This window comes from Prinia subflava, chromosome 8 (genome assembly GCF_021018805.1).
Source record: "Prinia subflava isolate CZ2003 ecotype Zambia chromosome 8, Cam_Psub_1.2, whole genome shotgun sequence".
Taxonomy (NCBI): domain Eukaryota; kingdom Metazoa; phylum Chordata; class Aves; order Passeriformes; family Cisticolidae; genus Prinia; species Prinia subflava.
Genome location: NC_086254.1, coordinates 11,461,971 through 11,477,263, shown reverse-complemented (window position 1 = coordinate 11,477,263; position 15,293 = coordinate 11,461,971). Strand labels below are relative to the sequence as shown.

The window sequence follows — 15,293 nt, the reverse complement described above, 5'->3', positions numbered from 1 at the left end:
TCTGGCTTGTGCAGAGTCCCCTCAGTTGTCTGTTTCAGGAGTCAGGCTGTCTTGGTTGTGTAACAGAACTGTTGCTTGCAGTTAGTGGAGACATTAAGACCCATTTCAAAGACGTTAACACCCATACCCTCACCCACAGAACTGTTTGTAAAGACCTTATCACACAGCTTTCCTATCAAACAGAATCACAGACTTTTATCTCAGTTTTGTGTTACTTGAAATTGCAGTGTTACTTGAAATTGCAGTGTTACTAGAACTGTCCAAGAGAACAGTATTAACCAGACTTTCAGGAAGATAGTAGCAAATGGTTATCTTTGTCTTGTCCTTAGAGAGCAGAAAGTCTTACCCCAGTTAACCCAATTCGGAATGAAATTTAAAACCCATAAATGCTGTTGGAGATCATATGCAGAAATTAGTGGCTGTATGGAACAGCTGCTTCAGCATTCTTCTTGACTCCATTCAAATAAATTTACTGAATTGTATGGTGCTCAGTCTGGGCATGTAACTGGCATGCACTGGCAAATACTTATCAAATTATTCCAGTGTCCTAGAGTAAAACCATCCCTTCCCTTGAAATCGAGAGAAGGTTGATGCATCTTAAGAGTACTTGTACTGGTTCATTGGAGAGGCAGTTTTCATGTAGTCTTCCCGGGGCCTGGGAAGATGGGTGAGTTAAGACAGAAGAAGAGACACTGCGTATTTCTTGTTTATTTGTTTTGTACACACACCAGCAGATATTTTTGATACGACATGAATTTAGGGTGGCCTTAGGTACAACCCCTTGCAGAGCTGATGGTTATGTCCTAACCCTTTGCTAACCCACACCCGCCTTCCACAGCATGTGGCTGTCCCAGCAAGACTCTGCTGATTAACAGGTTCTGGAACAGCCTTCAAGCAAATCCTGGCAATTCAGTAATGTCTGTGTTTGTGCAGAGTGTCTGGACTGAAGACTGTGCTCTGAAGTCCTTTTTATATGACTACATCTTAAAATGTATTTTCAATGATAAACGCTGGAATCTACTCTTAGAGCTTTCCCTGAATTACATTGGAAAGTAATTTTGAATTACATTGACCTTTTCTGCTTTACCCAAATTCTCCCTTCCTGCCCCTGTTTCTGCTCTCTAGTGTGAATAAGCAAAAACTGACAAATCAGTTCTTTGAAGTTCTTCTCTTAGCTTGATGTTAAAATTGTGAGGAATTAATGTTTGTATTAATTAATTGCTGTGACTTTCACTTTTAAGAAGCAGTTGGTAGCCTTTATGAAGCTAATTTTCTTAACTAGAAATGTGTTGTAATTGTAGAAGCCTCTATTTATGCATAAATATAACTTTCCTTTAGCTGTATTTCTGAAAGCTGGGGGCAAAGGAAATAAAAGTGGCTTCTGCTCTTAACTGGGAAAATTCTAGGTATTTTAGGTTGGATTTTGCTGTTAGCAATCTGTGTCTCTTAGGCATCTAAGTCCAAAAAATTGGAGATTTTTATAAATGTCAATCCACTTTGCCAATTAAATGTAATTTGGTTTATTAAAAAAATAAGATTACAGAATTTCGGTAAAACCAACAAGCGGAGTTACGGTAACAATTCCCGGGATCGTCAGAGGGTGAACGGAAAGCAGCCTCTATGGCACTGCAATCCCCCAGAGTTCACAAATTGGCCCCTTCTGGGGTCCAGGTTTTATACAGTTTATTTCGCCCCTGGCATAGGATTTCCTCACAGTTCTTTGTTTTCTTGGGGTGGTTATTCGAGTGCATCGCTGTCCTTGGTCTGCTGAATGGGGTCTCATCTGGGAGGGAGAAGTGTCAATTTCTCTCCTCTGTGGGGAATGGAAGATGAAATGCTGAATGAACAGGCGTTCCCCTCCTATGATAAGCATGACGGTCGGGTGCTTATGGCTCCGCTGCTTCTGGGAGGAGGACTGATGGCTGATGTTGATGTGTCCTCCTTTCTGATGCCAATGGCAAAGTCTCCAATTCCTGGCATTGCACTGTCCTCCTCTGAATGGTAGTTTCTGGGTGTTGCCTGCCTTGGAATCTGTCAGCTCCAGTCTGATTTGAACTAGTGTTACATTTTATATAACATATTTACAGTCTGCATGTATCAAAACATGATTTAACATTCTATATTTACTACATTCCATCAAAACATGAATTAACATACTATATTTACTACAGAGATAATCACCTTGGTGGTTTCTTACTGGATGAGATGATCCTGCGTTTTGTTTCCATTGTGTGTGGTACTTGTGTAAAGCACATGTTGCTGTAAAATACAGACTGAGTAGGTTGAGAGGAGAAGTGTAAAATGGAGAGGCTAGGCTGCTGTTCATTGTGACTAAAATGTAATTTGCCATTTTTCCACTGTCAGGCTTGTCATCCATATGTACTGTTATAAATGCTAATAAAATATTCCAATTAAAATAATTTGGTTTATTAATCAAAAGATCGAATTACAGAATTTCGGTAAACCTACTAACAGCGGAGATACTTGACAGTCTTTTTCCTGGGAAAATGCTAAGGGTGAACCTCGAGACACAGAACTTGGCCGTCTGCTGTCTCCCCCTAGGTTCACAAATTTGCCCGGTTCGGGGCTTGGTTTTTATACACTTTATTGTGCCCTTGGCAATATTTCTTAATTTTCCCCCTTTGTGTCCAAGCTAGCTATTCAAATTTATGGGTGTCTCTGGCTCAGCGGAAAAGAGTCGTCTCTCTCTGGTAAGGTGTTAATTTCTGGTTTCGGCAGATTTCCTGGCTGATTAATGGTCCGAGATACGGATGATGATGCTTGATGCTCAGCGAGGGTGTCAGCTGGTGCTGTTGATGGTCTTGCTGCCTTATCTTGATGGGTCTCCTCCCGGTGCTTGAGGAGACTGCCGGTGCTTGAGGAGACTGCCGGTTTTCCCGTAAACTTTTTGTCTATTTCTGAATGTGAGCTTCTGGGGTGGTGCCTGCCTTTTCATAATTTGGTTTAACAAAATGTTACAAGGTATCCTGAAACTTATACTTTCATACAACACACACATATATACAGTTTTTATAGTTTTCAATTTATCATTAACCATAAGAACATGAATTAATCATTTCACATTTTTCACATGTACCCCTGTTTTTTGTCTGTTCTACCCAGCTTCCTCTGAAGTAGCACTGGTATGCAATTCTTGCTGCAGTGGTGACTTACTTTATCTGTGGCTTCATAGAAAAGTGAAGCTTATGCTAGTACAGTAGATCTGTGTACCTCCACCCCCATGGAATCTACCTAGCATCCATTCATCCAAAGGTACATAGCTTTAATCTCCCAAAACTCTTGGGCTAGGAAGCATGGAAATAAGTCGGAGCAGATTCTCTGTTCTGCTTTGCCCTCAGTAGGTACAGAGTTGGTTTTGGATATTGATGTCTGTTGCCTACTAAACAAGGTTGTTATAAATGCCAGTCCAGTTTTTCAATTGAAATATGATTTGGTTTAAAAACTCAAATTACAGAATTTTGGTAAAACCAGCAAGTGGAGTTATGGTGACGATAACTGGGGATCGTCAAAGGGTGAACCGGAAAGCAGCCTCTATCACACTGCAGTCCGCCAGTGTTCATGAATTGGTCCCGCCTGGGGTCCAGGTTTTATCCAGTTTATTTTGCCCCTGGCATAGATTACCACACAGTTCTTTGTTTTCTTAGAATAGTTATTCGTTATTCAAATGCATCATAGGACTGCTGAATGAGGTTTCCTGTGGGAGGGAGAAGTGTCAATTTCTTTCTTCGGTGTGTGAATGGAAGACAAATTTTTGAATGGACAGGCATTCTCCTTCCCTCCAGTGATTAGTGTGATGATGAAGCTCTGATGGCTCTGCTGCTTTTGGGAGGAGAACTGATTGCTTATCTCAATGTGTCCTTTCTGATGCCAATGGCAGCATCTCTAGTCCCCGACATTGCATTGTGTCCTCCTAAATGGTGGTTTCTGGGTGTTGCCTGCCTCAGAATTCCTCAATTCCATGGCTGGCTGGAATTGAGGTTATATTCTAGTTTGCATTTACCAAAACATGATTTTAACATAGTGTAATCCATAAAAACACAAATTAACCCACTATATTTATCATAATGGTGATGTTACATTAGTTGTGGTTGTCAGTTATGAAATTACAATGATTTGAGGCTTATGCTATATAAGTGACTTTTTTTGTAGGTGTTACTTGAACATTAAGAATGAAATATATATTAGTAAAATCTTAACTTTGACATTTGGGTGGAAATAATTTGTTTATTTTTAAGGATTTTTGCATAAAGAGATCTGCAGTTCCACTCATGCAAATTTTTTACCTAGTGTTTTCTTTTTGCTTTCAGTATTTTTGATAAAAGTGGAAACAAATTGCCTATATATGTGATAGGAGTTAGATTTCTTTCTTTTTTACTTATAAATTTTTTTCCTGTAAGTTGCTGGAAAACCTAACTACTCAGTACTTACGGGTACTTAAGCAAAATGAAGAAGTGGCCAAAGTCAGGAAAGGAGTGTAGCACCTGCCTACACTTTTGTCTCTAGGAGTTTCTCTCTCAGAGAGAAGATACCTTGAGAATTGCAGAGGGCAGCTAAAGATGGAGCTAGGGGCAGCTGTGCTCTTGCTCGCTCTCAGCATATGAAAGAAGAGGGTCAAGCTGTTGCTCACTGTGGAGAGAGCTCACTGTCACCACTAGAGTCCAGTCCTAAAAACCTACCACCATCTGCTCGTATGCCCGGGAATTCGGAGCTTGCCTTTTCCTGCCCTACTGGGAGCCGGGCCGCTGCTGTCCCACCCCTGCTGCTCCTTCAGCTCTACTCTCTTTTCTGCGCTGAAGTCCTGCACCCCCTGCTCTGCCGGGATGTCCGGCAGTTCCAGCTACCACTGCGGAGCTTCTGGTACATCTCATCCACCAGCCTGGGATTTCTGTTCTTTCCTGCCATTCCAGCTTAGTGCTCCTCAAAGTCCTGCAAGGGCACCGGTATCAGACTACCCCAGGGTTTTGTAAAGCAAAGCTTCTGCTCTCTTCTCAGCTGAGAAGGCTGTCACAAAGTTCCTTGCTCTGTTTTTGTTGTTAATTCCATAGTTATTGTTGTTTGTTTGCCTTGTGCATATTAGTAAAGAACTGTTACTTCTATCCTCATATCTTTGCTTGAGAGCCCATTAATTTCAAAATTATAATAATTATAATAATTCAGAGGGAAGGGGTTTGCATTCTCCATTCCAAGAGACACTCCTGCCTTCCCTAGCAGGAGTCTGTCTTTCCAAACCAAGACAATATGTGTCAACACTTTATTTGCAAAATGGAATGTTTTCTGAGTTCAGATGCTGGTTGCTGAAATACATGATACCATGGTTTTCCATTTTAGCCTTATCTTTTGGGAAAATATTGTGTGTTGGCAAGGGCAGTGACTAACACGACCACCTTTTGGTAGTACCATGGATTACTTGACTAAGTATGTGGGAAGAGCTATGGATCATCAAAAGTGGTATTAACATGGCTAGGCTGATAGTTGTGTGTAAATGTAGCGAGTTGCATTCCAGAAACCTTTAGCATGGAGAATAAGAGCTTCTTATTCTCCATGCTAAACGTTTAAAAAGTGCTCAACTAGGGTGCTAATAAGGTAGATACTTGTCTATGAACATAAACCAGAAAAGCCCTTAAAGGTAATTAAAAAGGCAAACTGCAGTGTAAGCGGGTTTTTATTAGCATTTAGTGGAGTACTGATAGTATTATCCACAGTATTATCTGGGTTCTAAATGTGTGCAGTACTAAATAGAAAGTTTTGTACTTTCTCGTATTCTTACGCTCAAGGTATGCCAGGTGTCAGTCCTGTGCAGACTTGTGCAGTCCTTCTGTTTGTCTGCCTGCTCTCAGTGCCCAAGTGTGTCAAATCATGGTGGGGAAGGAGTTTCGGGGGGTCAGTGGGCTCTGCCCATGAGTTGCTATTCCTCCATTTATCAGCCAATCTCTGGAGTGAGACTGAGTGAAGGGGAGGTGTCTGTCTGCATGTCCTGGGGCAGGAGTGGGATGAAAGGGTGGTCTTGGACTTAGGGTAGATGGTCCAATATCTATTCAGAGCTGTCTAAAAGGATGGTGTAGCCAAGGTGGGGGTTAGTCTGTTCTTCCGGGTTTCAAGGTACAGGATAAGAGGAAATGGCCTCAAGTTGAACATTTAGATTGGATATTAGAAAAGACGTGTTCCACAAAAGGATTGTGCAGCCCTGGAAGAGGCTGCCCATGGTAGCGATGGAGCCATCCTCCCTGCAGAGATTTGTAACGTGTGCATGTGGCATTTGCGGACATGTTTTAGCATTGGGCATGGCAATTCTCAGGGATCTCTTCAACTCGGTGCTCCTAAAGGTTCTTGCTAACCTAAGCAATTTGATGATTCTAAGATGTTCTGTAATGAGATGAAGATGCTGATGCAGCCCTAATCACCTTCCATAGTGAAAGGAATCTGTCATGGGGTTATTTTTTTGAGGAGCAAAGGAGATTATTTTAGTTGAGGAACTGGCAGAGAAATAGGAGGAAAGAGCCACAGAAATCCTCAGAAAATATGTAAAACCTTTGTTCAAAGGTTTTTTGAATATCTGTGATAGTTGTTAACTTTGATGCTTCCCTTTTTTTTATTTTCCCTGGTTCTGTGGAAGATGTTAGGAGACTCTCCATTGCTAATTACAATAAAATATCTTGTCATACTGATTTATAGAGCATGCTTTGAAAGACATTGCTCCAATGCTATGATTTTGTTGAAGGAACTAATGTCATGTAGAGTAATTAGTTAAAGTGCTTTGGAATGAACTCCCAAATAATGGGTATGTTTGTATGGAGCTTGAAACTTTATATTTAAAAATAAAACCAAATTTGAAAAATGTAATTTCCAAATTTTCAGTATATAGAAAATGTAGCTGTAGTGATTGTTACACAGTCCCTAAAGATATTAATGCTTGGGATATGAATTTTCAGGTATCTTACTTGGTAAATATTTTGAATTAATTGAATTTGATAGTATCTGTGTGGAACTCTATGCTCACATGTAAGTCACAGAAGATTATTGCATTGAGTGTGTATCACTGACAGTAAAGAAAAAAAATCTCCTAACTGCTTAAAACATTTGGATCAAACTGAAGAGACTGAAATGTTCAGTATATGATCTTTGTTTGATCAGTGTAATCTGATTTCAGAGATCTGCAGATGGATCAAGTCCAGAAGATGGAGATGGTAAGAAATTTTATTGTAAAATTAAAAGCCATGAGTGTGTCTTGCTGGGATATTTTGCATTTTCTCTAATATTTGTTTTCTGCAGAATCTGATCGAGAGGATGGAAGCTACTGTCCACCTGTAAAACGTGAGAGAACTTCATCTTTGACTCAGTTCCCTCCTTCTCAGTCAGGTAAGTGTTGCATATTACATATGAGGGATTGTTTTCCTTCCTAGACATTCTTTTTCCAGTCATGTAAGCAGTCCTATTACTATGTGCTGTGCTTTGGGTTAAGACCACAGCAACCATGTACTCATGTTAACAAATTTGGTGACGCCCAAAAGAGTTGGTAAATAGTTTTAAAATGTTTTCCACCTGTAAGTTTATGTGTATTTGTAGTTTCAACTTTTACTCTTATGCTGTTAAATTGCAGAATTAACCAGAAATCTTCCTGATTTGTTGTGATCAGGTTGCTTCTTTCCAAATTTATGTAAATGCTACCTTATTCTTAGTTACTCTGCTGCCAGGGAAATTTTTCAGGTCTCGGCTCATGTCCTTTTTTTAGTCCTTTTCTTTTCTCTTCTCCCATTCCTTTTAAAATGGGGAGGATTCAGTGGATTTCTTAAACACCTGACATATGCAGGACAGAATGACCACAGTCTGTGTGTGCAGTCAGGGCAGTGAAATCACTGGGGTACATTCATGCCATTCACTTGCACGGGAATGGTCATATTTGATATGTCTTCACTCAAAGAACAGTCCTGATTTGTGCCATCTCTCCTCACAGATCATATGAAGGTTTTAGCTTCAGTCAACAGTTATTTTAGTTAAGATATGTCAGTGTTTGAGGCAGATTTCAAGACTGCTACTTTATTTCTACCATCTTAAGTTGAAATAAAGGAGATAAAAAACTTTGAAGGAGAGAACAGTAAAAAAATATTCCTCTTATATGCAGCACATTCTGTAGATGTGACTAAAAGGTAAAAGCCTAGTTGTTTGATTTTAATTTTAAAGAAATAAATGAGTATGAAATCTAAAATGTAGTTGCTGATAATTTATGGGCACAGCATTCTAAATTCATGTACCAGTGCTAGTCAGGGGAAGAAGCCCTTCTCTTTTATGACCCAGTTTTCTGGTGTGCATCTCAGTGGGTCTCCAGATGCTGTCCTGTGAATTGAGTGACCAACGTTGCTGCTGTCTGCTTGCCAACCACTCTTAGTAAAGGAATGGACAAAAATAATGGGGTTTTGTAGATCTTATATTAGAGTAACAGTATGTGTATACCCCGATTCCCTATGATTTCTAACACTTCCATTCCACAATGTCTTTGTCTTACAAGAATAGAATCTCTATGCTAACATCTGTTAAGAAGTGGAGGAAAACAATTTACTCAACTCTTTCATGGTTAAATACTGGCTGTTCCAAGTGTCCAGCATCCTTTCTCAAGCCTCTGCTTAGCTAATGTGTTTTGAGAGGATGTGGTAATTTATTCCCTGATGCCTTTGTTCTCTTCTGATGTGTGTTGTTGTCAAGCAGTGACAACTTTGATTTGAATTGCAACTTCCATAAAGACCTCTTTGAATATTGACATTATTCAATGGCTTTGGTTTCGAGAAAATCGTTTACTTTCCCACTTTCTTATTTCTTTTTGTGGGGTTATGTTTCTCTCAAGAACAGGGAAATTTTACTTATATGGAAACTGTGTAACGTTTAAGCTTAAGGCAGGCAATAATAAAAAGAGAGAAGGTGGAATTTAAGAAAATATGAAAAAACATTTAAGACTTAATTGTAAAAGGTAAATGCCACATCTCTTAGTAAAATGGTGTTTAGAGATGAGCTTCATTTCTCTTTTCAGCATACTTAAGCTTTTTCTACAGCCTTATAAAAGCTAAAAGAGCCAATAAATACTGTTATGCTTTCCTTCATGGTAAACGATCTGTTGGAGAAATCTGTCTCCTTCTCTGATTGTCCTATTTCATAAACTGGATTGTGATTTTTGTATGACACCAAAAGTACTAGAACTGCTGCTTCTTTAGGTCCCAGCAAAGAGTGGAAAAGAAATGCTGTCCTTTGCCTGTTTTTTCAAATGTTTTTTACCCTTTTGTTGACTATTATGCTGCTGAGGTGACACCTGACGGTACTCTGATGTGCTCTCCTCTTTTTCTGTAGGAGTTTTGTCTTTGCAGGGTAGTTCAAACCTAAGTTGTCTCTTGGGGCAGACAGTGCAGTCCATCAGAGCCCACATATGCACTCCTACTCTCCAGCAGGCATTAACACACGTTTTCTGCTCTCTCTCTGCAGGGGCCTTTTGAAATGGTATTACGCATTTTGCAATGCTATTATATATTCTTATACCGCTTCTAATTCAGATACAATTCAGATTGGGAATCCTGTATTTATACAGGATTCAGAAAAAATGAAATTTGTTCTATCTCTGTTTCAGGAGACACTGAGAGGATTTTATGGACAGTGGCTTGTTTGCTAGTTTGGCTGTAATACTGTTTTAGTTTAGAGGAAAACAAATCACTAGAAAAGTAATTTTCAGTTTGAAGTCTGGGAACAGGTTTATAATAAAGAAAAACATACACATCTTCCCTTTTTTTTCTTTTTCCTTGACTGCAGTAACAAAGAACAATGTCTTTATGCCATCAAGCTTCTGTGAACCCTCTACAGGCAATTCTGACTCAGAACCAGGTGAGCTTTCTCATTTTCTGCTTTTTTCTTGAACTGTTGTTAATTTGTCATGATCCAAAGTACTGTGATACTTCAAAAGTAAGACCTTATCTGTGAGAATGAAAATGATGGTTCTGATCTTAGAGCTGTTCTCTTGCTCACTTCGTTGTTCAACTTTATCCTTGCTGGAGGTAATTAAAATAACATCAAAATTGTTAAATGTGTTGGGAGTGATGGTAGAATACTGCAGTATGACCCTTCATTCTAGCCTCACAATAAAACATATGGGAAATTTTGATTTATCTACTTCAGAAAACTGTTCTTTTATATTGGAAAGCAAAACAAAAAATACATGACCATAAAGTATGGTCATGATTGTGTTCAGCTATGACCTGTGAGCCCTGTGTTGACAGAGCTCTGTAGTTCTGGTTTGGTTGTGTTGGTATCACTGTAGTGCACATCAGTATTGTATGCTTATAACAAAGCACAGTGAGGCTGTAAGATGCTGAGTTGTCTTATTCTGAGTACAGATATTAAGCCTCTAAGAGGAAAAAAGTATAATTATTATTTAGTTCTTCAGAACTCGGTTTTTAATAGCTGTAGATTTATAATTTTTTTTTGAGATTTTGGTACTTAATTTAAAAACTATAACTGCAGTGAGTGTGAACAAAGGAATTTCTTTTATCTTCATACTACAAAAGCATGAATAAAAGTTTATTATTACAAGAAACTAACATTAAGCAATTAATTTATGATAATTAGCAGTTAGATACTTGTTAGCAGCTGTCATGTTCCGTCATAATTTTGATTGTTCTTTCTTTAGTTTGATTCTCACTTAAAACCTTTATTATCTACATTAAGTCCTTTACAGAAGGACTTAATGTCTTAATGTGTCTTAATGTGTTCACCCATTTCTCTGGTGAACAGTCTTTTTCCTGTTTCTTTTGAAAAAAATGTTGAACTTTTTGCTTGTAACACCATGTGTTTGTCTGTGAAGTATATTTGCTGTGATGATGACTAGAAATTCAGGTTTCTTTGAGAAAAAGAAAATTTGTTCTTTGGAAATCTCCTAATAACTTTGCATATTTATAGAACTTGTGGGTTATTACAGTGGGGAAAATATACAGAATTTTATGACTGAATGGATATTTCTAATATGTTACAGCTTTGTCCTTGTAATTTTTTATTTCACTTCCAGAGGAGAAGAGCAGTGGATTCCGGCTGAAACCACCAATACTTATCCATGGTCAGGCACCTAGTGCAGGTGAGTTCACTGTTTACTCCAACAGTACAAAGAAACCAGCTCAAGCATTTTATTTAGTTGATAGTTTAATCAATCAGCTATTGTAAATAGAAGGTGACAATACCTATGTGTCTGCAGAAAAAAATCTTGTCTTCTCTAGGGTGGTTTGTGCCCATTTCCACTGTGTAATGCATATGTATGCATCCGTGTTTTGCATTGGATCCGCTGTGCATGTCTGAAGTGCATCTCCCAGCTGTTGCTTTGTTGCTGCTTAGTAAGCTTCTGTTTCTGCTTGGAGTAAACCTACAGACAGTGAATTCAATTCCTTTGGTAGCAAACCATAAGAAAAAGGGTGTTGCAGGAGTGCCTTGGGCAAATTCCAGCCACTGCTGAGTGTTCAGTCTGCGACCAGACCAGGGCAGTTGGAAATGTCAGAGACTGCCCACTTCAAAAGCTCTCCCAGGCTTTTGGCAGCAGTGTGGGTGGCAGGTCCTTGATCATGCCTGTTCTACACGACAGGTTGGCTATGACTGAATTTCCTGTTTATTGATGTAGATCCAGCCACTGTCAGAAAGATATTAGTGTTACAGCTCCTTAGGAATTTGAGAGGGGAAAAAACAACCCCAAAACTATTTAGGTAATGAAAGCTATTAATATGTAATTATATGGAAACTTCATTTCACTTGCAGGAAGAGTGGTAAATTTAAGAAAGGAACAAGGTATTTTGAGCTTATGAATGCTTGAATTTAGGATAGCTTTATAATCTGATGTTATGCCCTTTGAATATGGGTGACCTGAAATGGAACTAATTACTATGAGTGAGTTCTGTTGCAGTATTTTATTCGATCAAGAGTTCATCTTGACTTTTTTCGGTGAAGAAAACTGAACCTTCTGGGCTTGTCATAACCTTCTAGAGTTGGTGTTACAATGTTTGGGATTTTTTTTCATTAGGTTGTTTAAGGTTAATTAGCTTTTTGAATCATAGCAGAATTAAAGTTGTAGTACTGTGAATCTTACTGTAACAACCAAAGAGATCAGGTTAATTCAAAAAGCCAAAAGGTTGTTAAATGATACAACACAACTATTATAGTACCAATGTGTTTGATTGTATGGATAAAAAAAATCTTACTGATATCTGGAAATTACTTTATTGGAAGGTAAAAAGAAGACTTGGAATGTGTAGTTGACTAAAATGTCAGTGCATAAATAGGATTACTGGTATGCTGTTCATTTCTCTTACATAGTGGCTTTTATTTCTGGATCAGTACTAAACTTTTGTTCTGTGCTTTCCTGGATAAGGTAGCAGTAGTAGTAAATATATTTTAAAGTGTCTTTTTAGGCTATGAAATAGTCTTCCCTATTTGTGACTAACTCTCTTTTGAGACTGAGTAAGGAGGGATGGAGAAATGTGAGTGGCAGCTTTTCTAGTGTCTGCTTTTTCATTGTGTGTTCTGTTGGAAGCAGTTAGAGAAGATTAGATGAAGCTGAATTTTTCAGCTTTGAAAAAGCTTTATACTTCTTGAAAAAACTTTGCACTTGCAGGTCTCCCTAGCCAGAAACCGAAGGAACAGCAGCGAAGTGTGCTTCGTCCAGCAGTATTACAGGCACCGCAGCCAAAAGCTTTCTCACAGATGGGTAAATCATGCTTTTGTGTTCTAAACACAGTGGAGAGAGAACAAAAATATTGAATTTGTTTAGTGTAGTGGTTTGATTTTACTCAACACCCACCTTGGTTTTTCTAGTTTTCTCCTCTCAGAAAAAAGCCAAATGGTAAGTGTATGTGTATGACATGAAGGATAGCATAGTGAAACTTTCAGATCTTGTTTAGGATGACTGTGTGGTGTTGATAGACCTCTAACTTTGGTGTAGTCTATGCTTGACTTTGACTTGAAGAAAAAGACTTTTAAGAGTGTGGTATAGCAGTCAATCTCAAATGACAGCATTGACCATAGTGTAATAAGCTATTTCTGGTAATTGATCAACAGTGAAATACCTAAATCAGTGAGATGTGCCTCTGGGCTTGGGGACCATTTTGGAGTTGGGACTTCGAAGTACAATTTTAATTCTGAACATAAAATTTTAATTCTTAAGCTTGGTCATTCATATAATGTTTATTGTATTACGGAATTTGATATAGCTGATGGAAATGTAGGCATGCTTAAAGTGTGGAAGTTAATGCAAAACACTGTTTAAATTGTCCCTGTCTCCTAAACCCCATGTTTCCCCGGCCTGATGCCATTTGTTATGTGGACGTTTAGTTGAACAGAAACAGGAGTAACTTCAGTGAATGCAGAATGTGGCATAGAACCAAACATTTGTAGCTTGATTTCTTGACATGCCTCCTGACACAGACTGGGCTCTACAGACAACTTAGTATTGGGGTAAAAATATTCAATGGAAGTTCAGTATATGAGCAGGTAGATCAGTCTGAAGGCAAACTTGCTGGTTGTGACAGTATTAGATTAGAGCAGGACGGTTGCTTGAAGTTGTACATACTGAAGTCCTTGTATTGTATAAATTAATTGTCCTTAATTGTATAAATTAATTTGCTGACTTGGGTTTCTGCATTTGGAATTTTGATTCTGCTAAGAACTGCTGAATTGTAGTCCTCATGTCTCTTGCAAAATACTATGGGAACTTTTTAGTTTACTTTGCAACTTTTAATGAACCTAAACAAGAAAACTGCATGCAGTTTGCATGAGAACTTTTATGACAGTCTAAATATCTAGAGAGTTCATGTAGTTTTTTATTTCTGTGTTGCAGTTCTCAGTAGTGGCACCAATGGTGTAAATATACCTCCAGATTCTGCAGCCACATCAGAACCACCAAGTGATGCAAAACTGAAAAGTTCAGACTCTGAAGACAAGGTGAGTTGGAGAAGGAGACTTAAGGTGACAGATGTAAATAGGCTCTGAACAGAGTAAAAGCCAGTTGCATCACATGAATTCCCTACAGGAAGTGGACAGTGAAGGCAATGAGGGGCTGCAAAACTTCAGCTAGAGCAAAAGATATCTAAGTGCATCAGAAGTCATTTATTTGCTATCATGAAAGAAAGATAATGAATATTTACTTCCAGTTCTGTGTAGTGTGTCCAGTCCTTTCCTTCAGGTTTTGAGCTAACCATTAGCGTCTCAAGGTCTCGACTGATAGCATGAGGGGGATGTTTGGGGACTTTGAGTGTGATTGGGGTTTTTTTGTAGCTTCATTAGGCAGTTGTTTGCTTTTTGTTGCCATATTGAGCATAGAAATAGCATTGATAAGACAAGAGTATGGAACAGTTCACTTAAAATTCAAGTCGTAATCCTGAATATGCAAGCAGAAACACGTGCAGTGTGAATGGCTTTTTAAGGTTTAGTGAAAAGTTACTGCCGCAACTAAGTATTGATAAATAAATTGAATGCATGTACCAGTATGTAAACTGAGAGACACACTTGTAACCCAGCTGTATGTGTCATTAGGGTCACCCTCTATCTGCTTTTAACATCTACAAGTCCTCTTAAGATTTTTAGTCAACTGACCATGGAGAAAGTTTTCTGGTAAAGGAAAGCTCTTAAATCTGGTTACTAAGGATTTCTGGAAGCTAATAGAAATGGTATAAAGCTTCATAACTGAACATTTGCAATTTTACCAAGGGTTTTGGTGAGATACTCTATTGTCTTGGCATTTGTAGTCAATTTTGTCTCCCTGAAGCTTTCTATCACAGCTAGAAGTCATTTGAGTTCATGCAGTAATTGTGTTAAATGCTGGAGTCTCTGCATAATATTAGATAGCTTGGTGAGAGTAAAAGATACTTCTGGAATTGTTTCATATGAGTAATTGTATATGCAGATCTGTGGCATAGATTTGATGCACAGAGAGAGAACTTCCTTGTGAGGGCAGGTATATGTTATTTGCAGTATTACATGAGCATGATCTGCCTGTCTTAGAGCAGATATGAGTCATGGTCTTATTTTACTGTCAGAAAAGATTTTTGTTTGATGTCTCTGTCTTGTGCTTATACAAGGTAGCAGAGGAGGAATGTTCTCCATCTGGTGGTTGTCATACCCTGAGCAGCTCTGTGGCAACTTCCACGTATCTGGTCTCTGTCTTGAAAACCCCTAGGAAACTATAGGAGCCCTAAGCAACATTGTCTTCAGATGAGTACAAGCTATAGCCTTTGATCCAACCTTCCTCAACTGGTAGGAGAGTCAGG

General features: G+C 38.6%; 1 protein-coding gene across 3 annotated transcripts in view; it reads left to right on the top strand.

Moving 5' to 3' along the window:
• Positions 1 to 15,293, top strand: part of RANBP3 (RAN binding protein 3) — a 56,991-nt gene that overhangs the window by 23,961 nt on the left and 17,737 nt on the right. For all 3 annotated transcript variants that reach the window (XM_063403018.1, XM_063403017.1, XM_063403020.1), the window contains 6 exons: positions 7,169 to 7,205; positions 7,291 to 7,377; positions 9,808 to 9,879; positions 11,057 to 11,122; positions 12,644 to 12,736; positions 13,865 to 13,968. In XM_063403018.1, the coding sequence (XP_063259088.1) occupies positions 7,169 to 7,205; positions 7,291 to 7,377; positions 9,808 to 9,879; positions 11,057 to 11,122; positions 12,644 to 12,736; positions 13,865 to 13,968 (459 nt within the window). The remainder of the gene's footprint in view (positions 1 to 7,168; positions 7,206 to 7,290; positions 7,378 to 9,807; positions 9,880 to 11,056; positions 11,123 to 12,643; positions 12,737 to 13,864; positions 13,969 to 15,293) is intronic.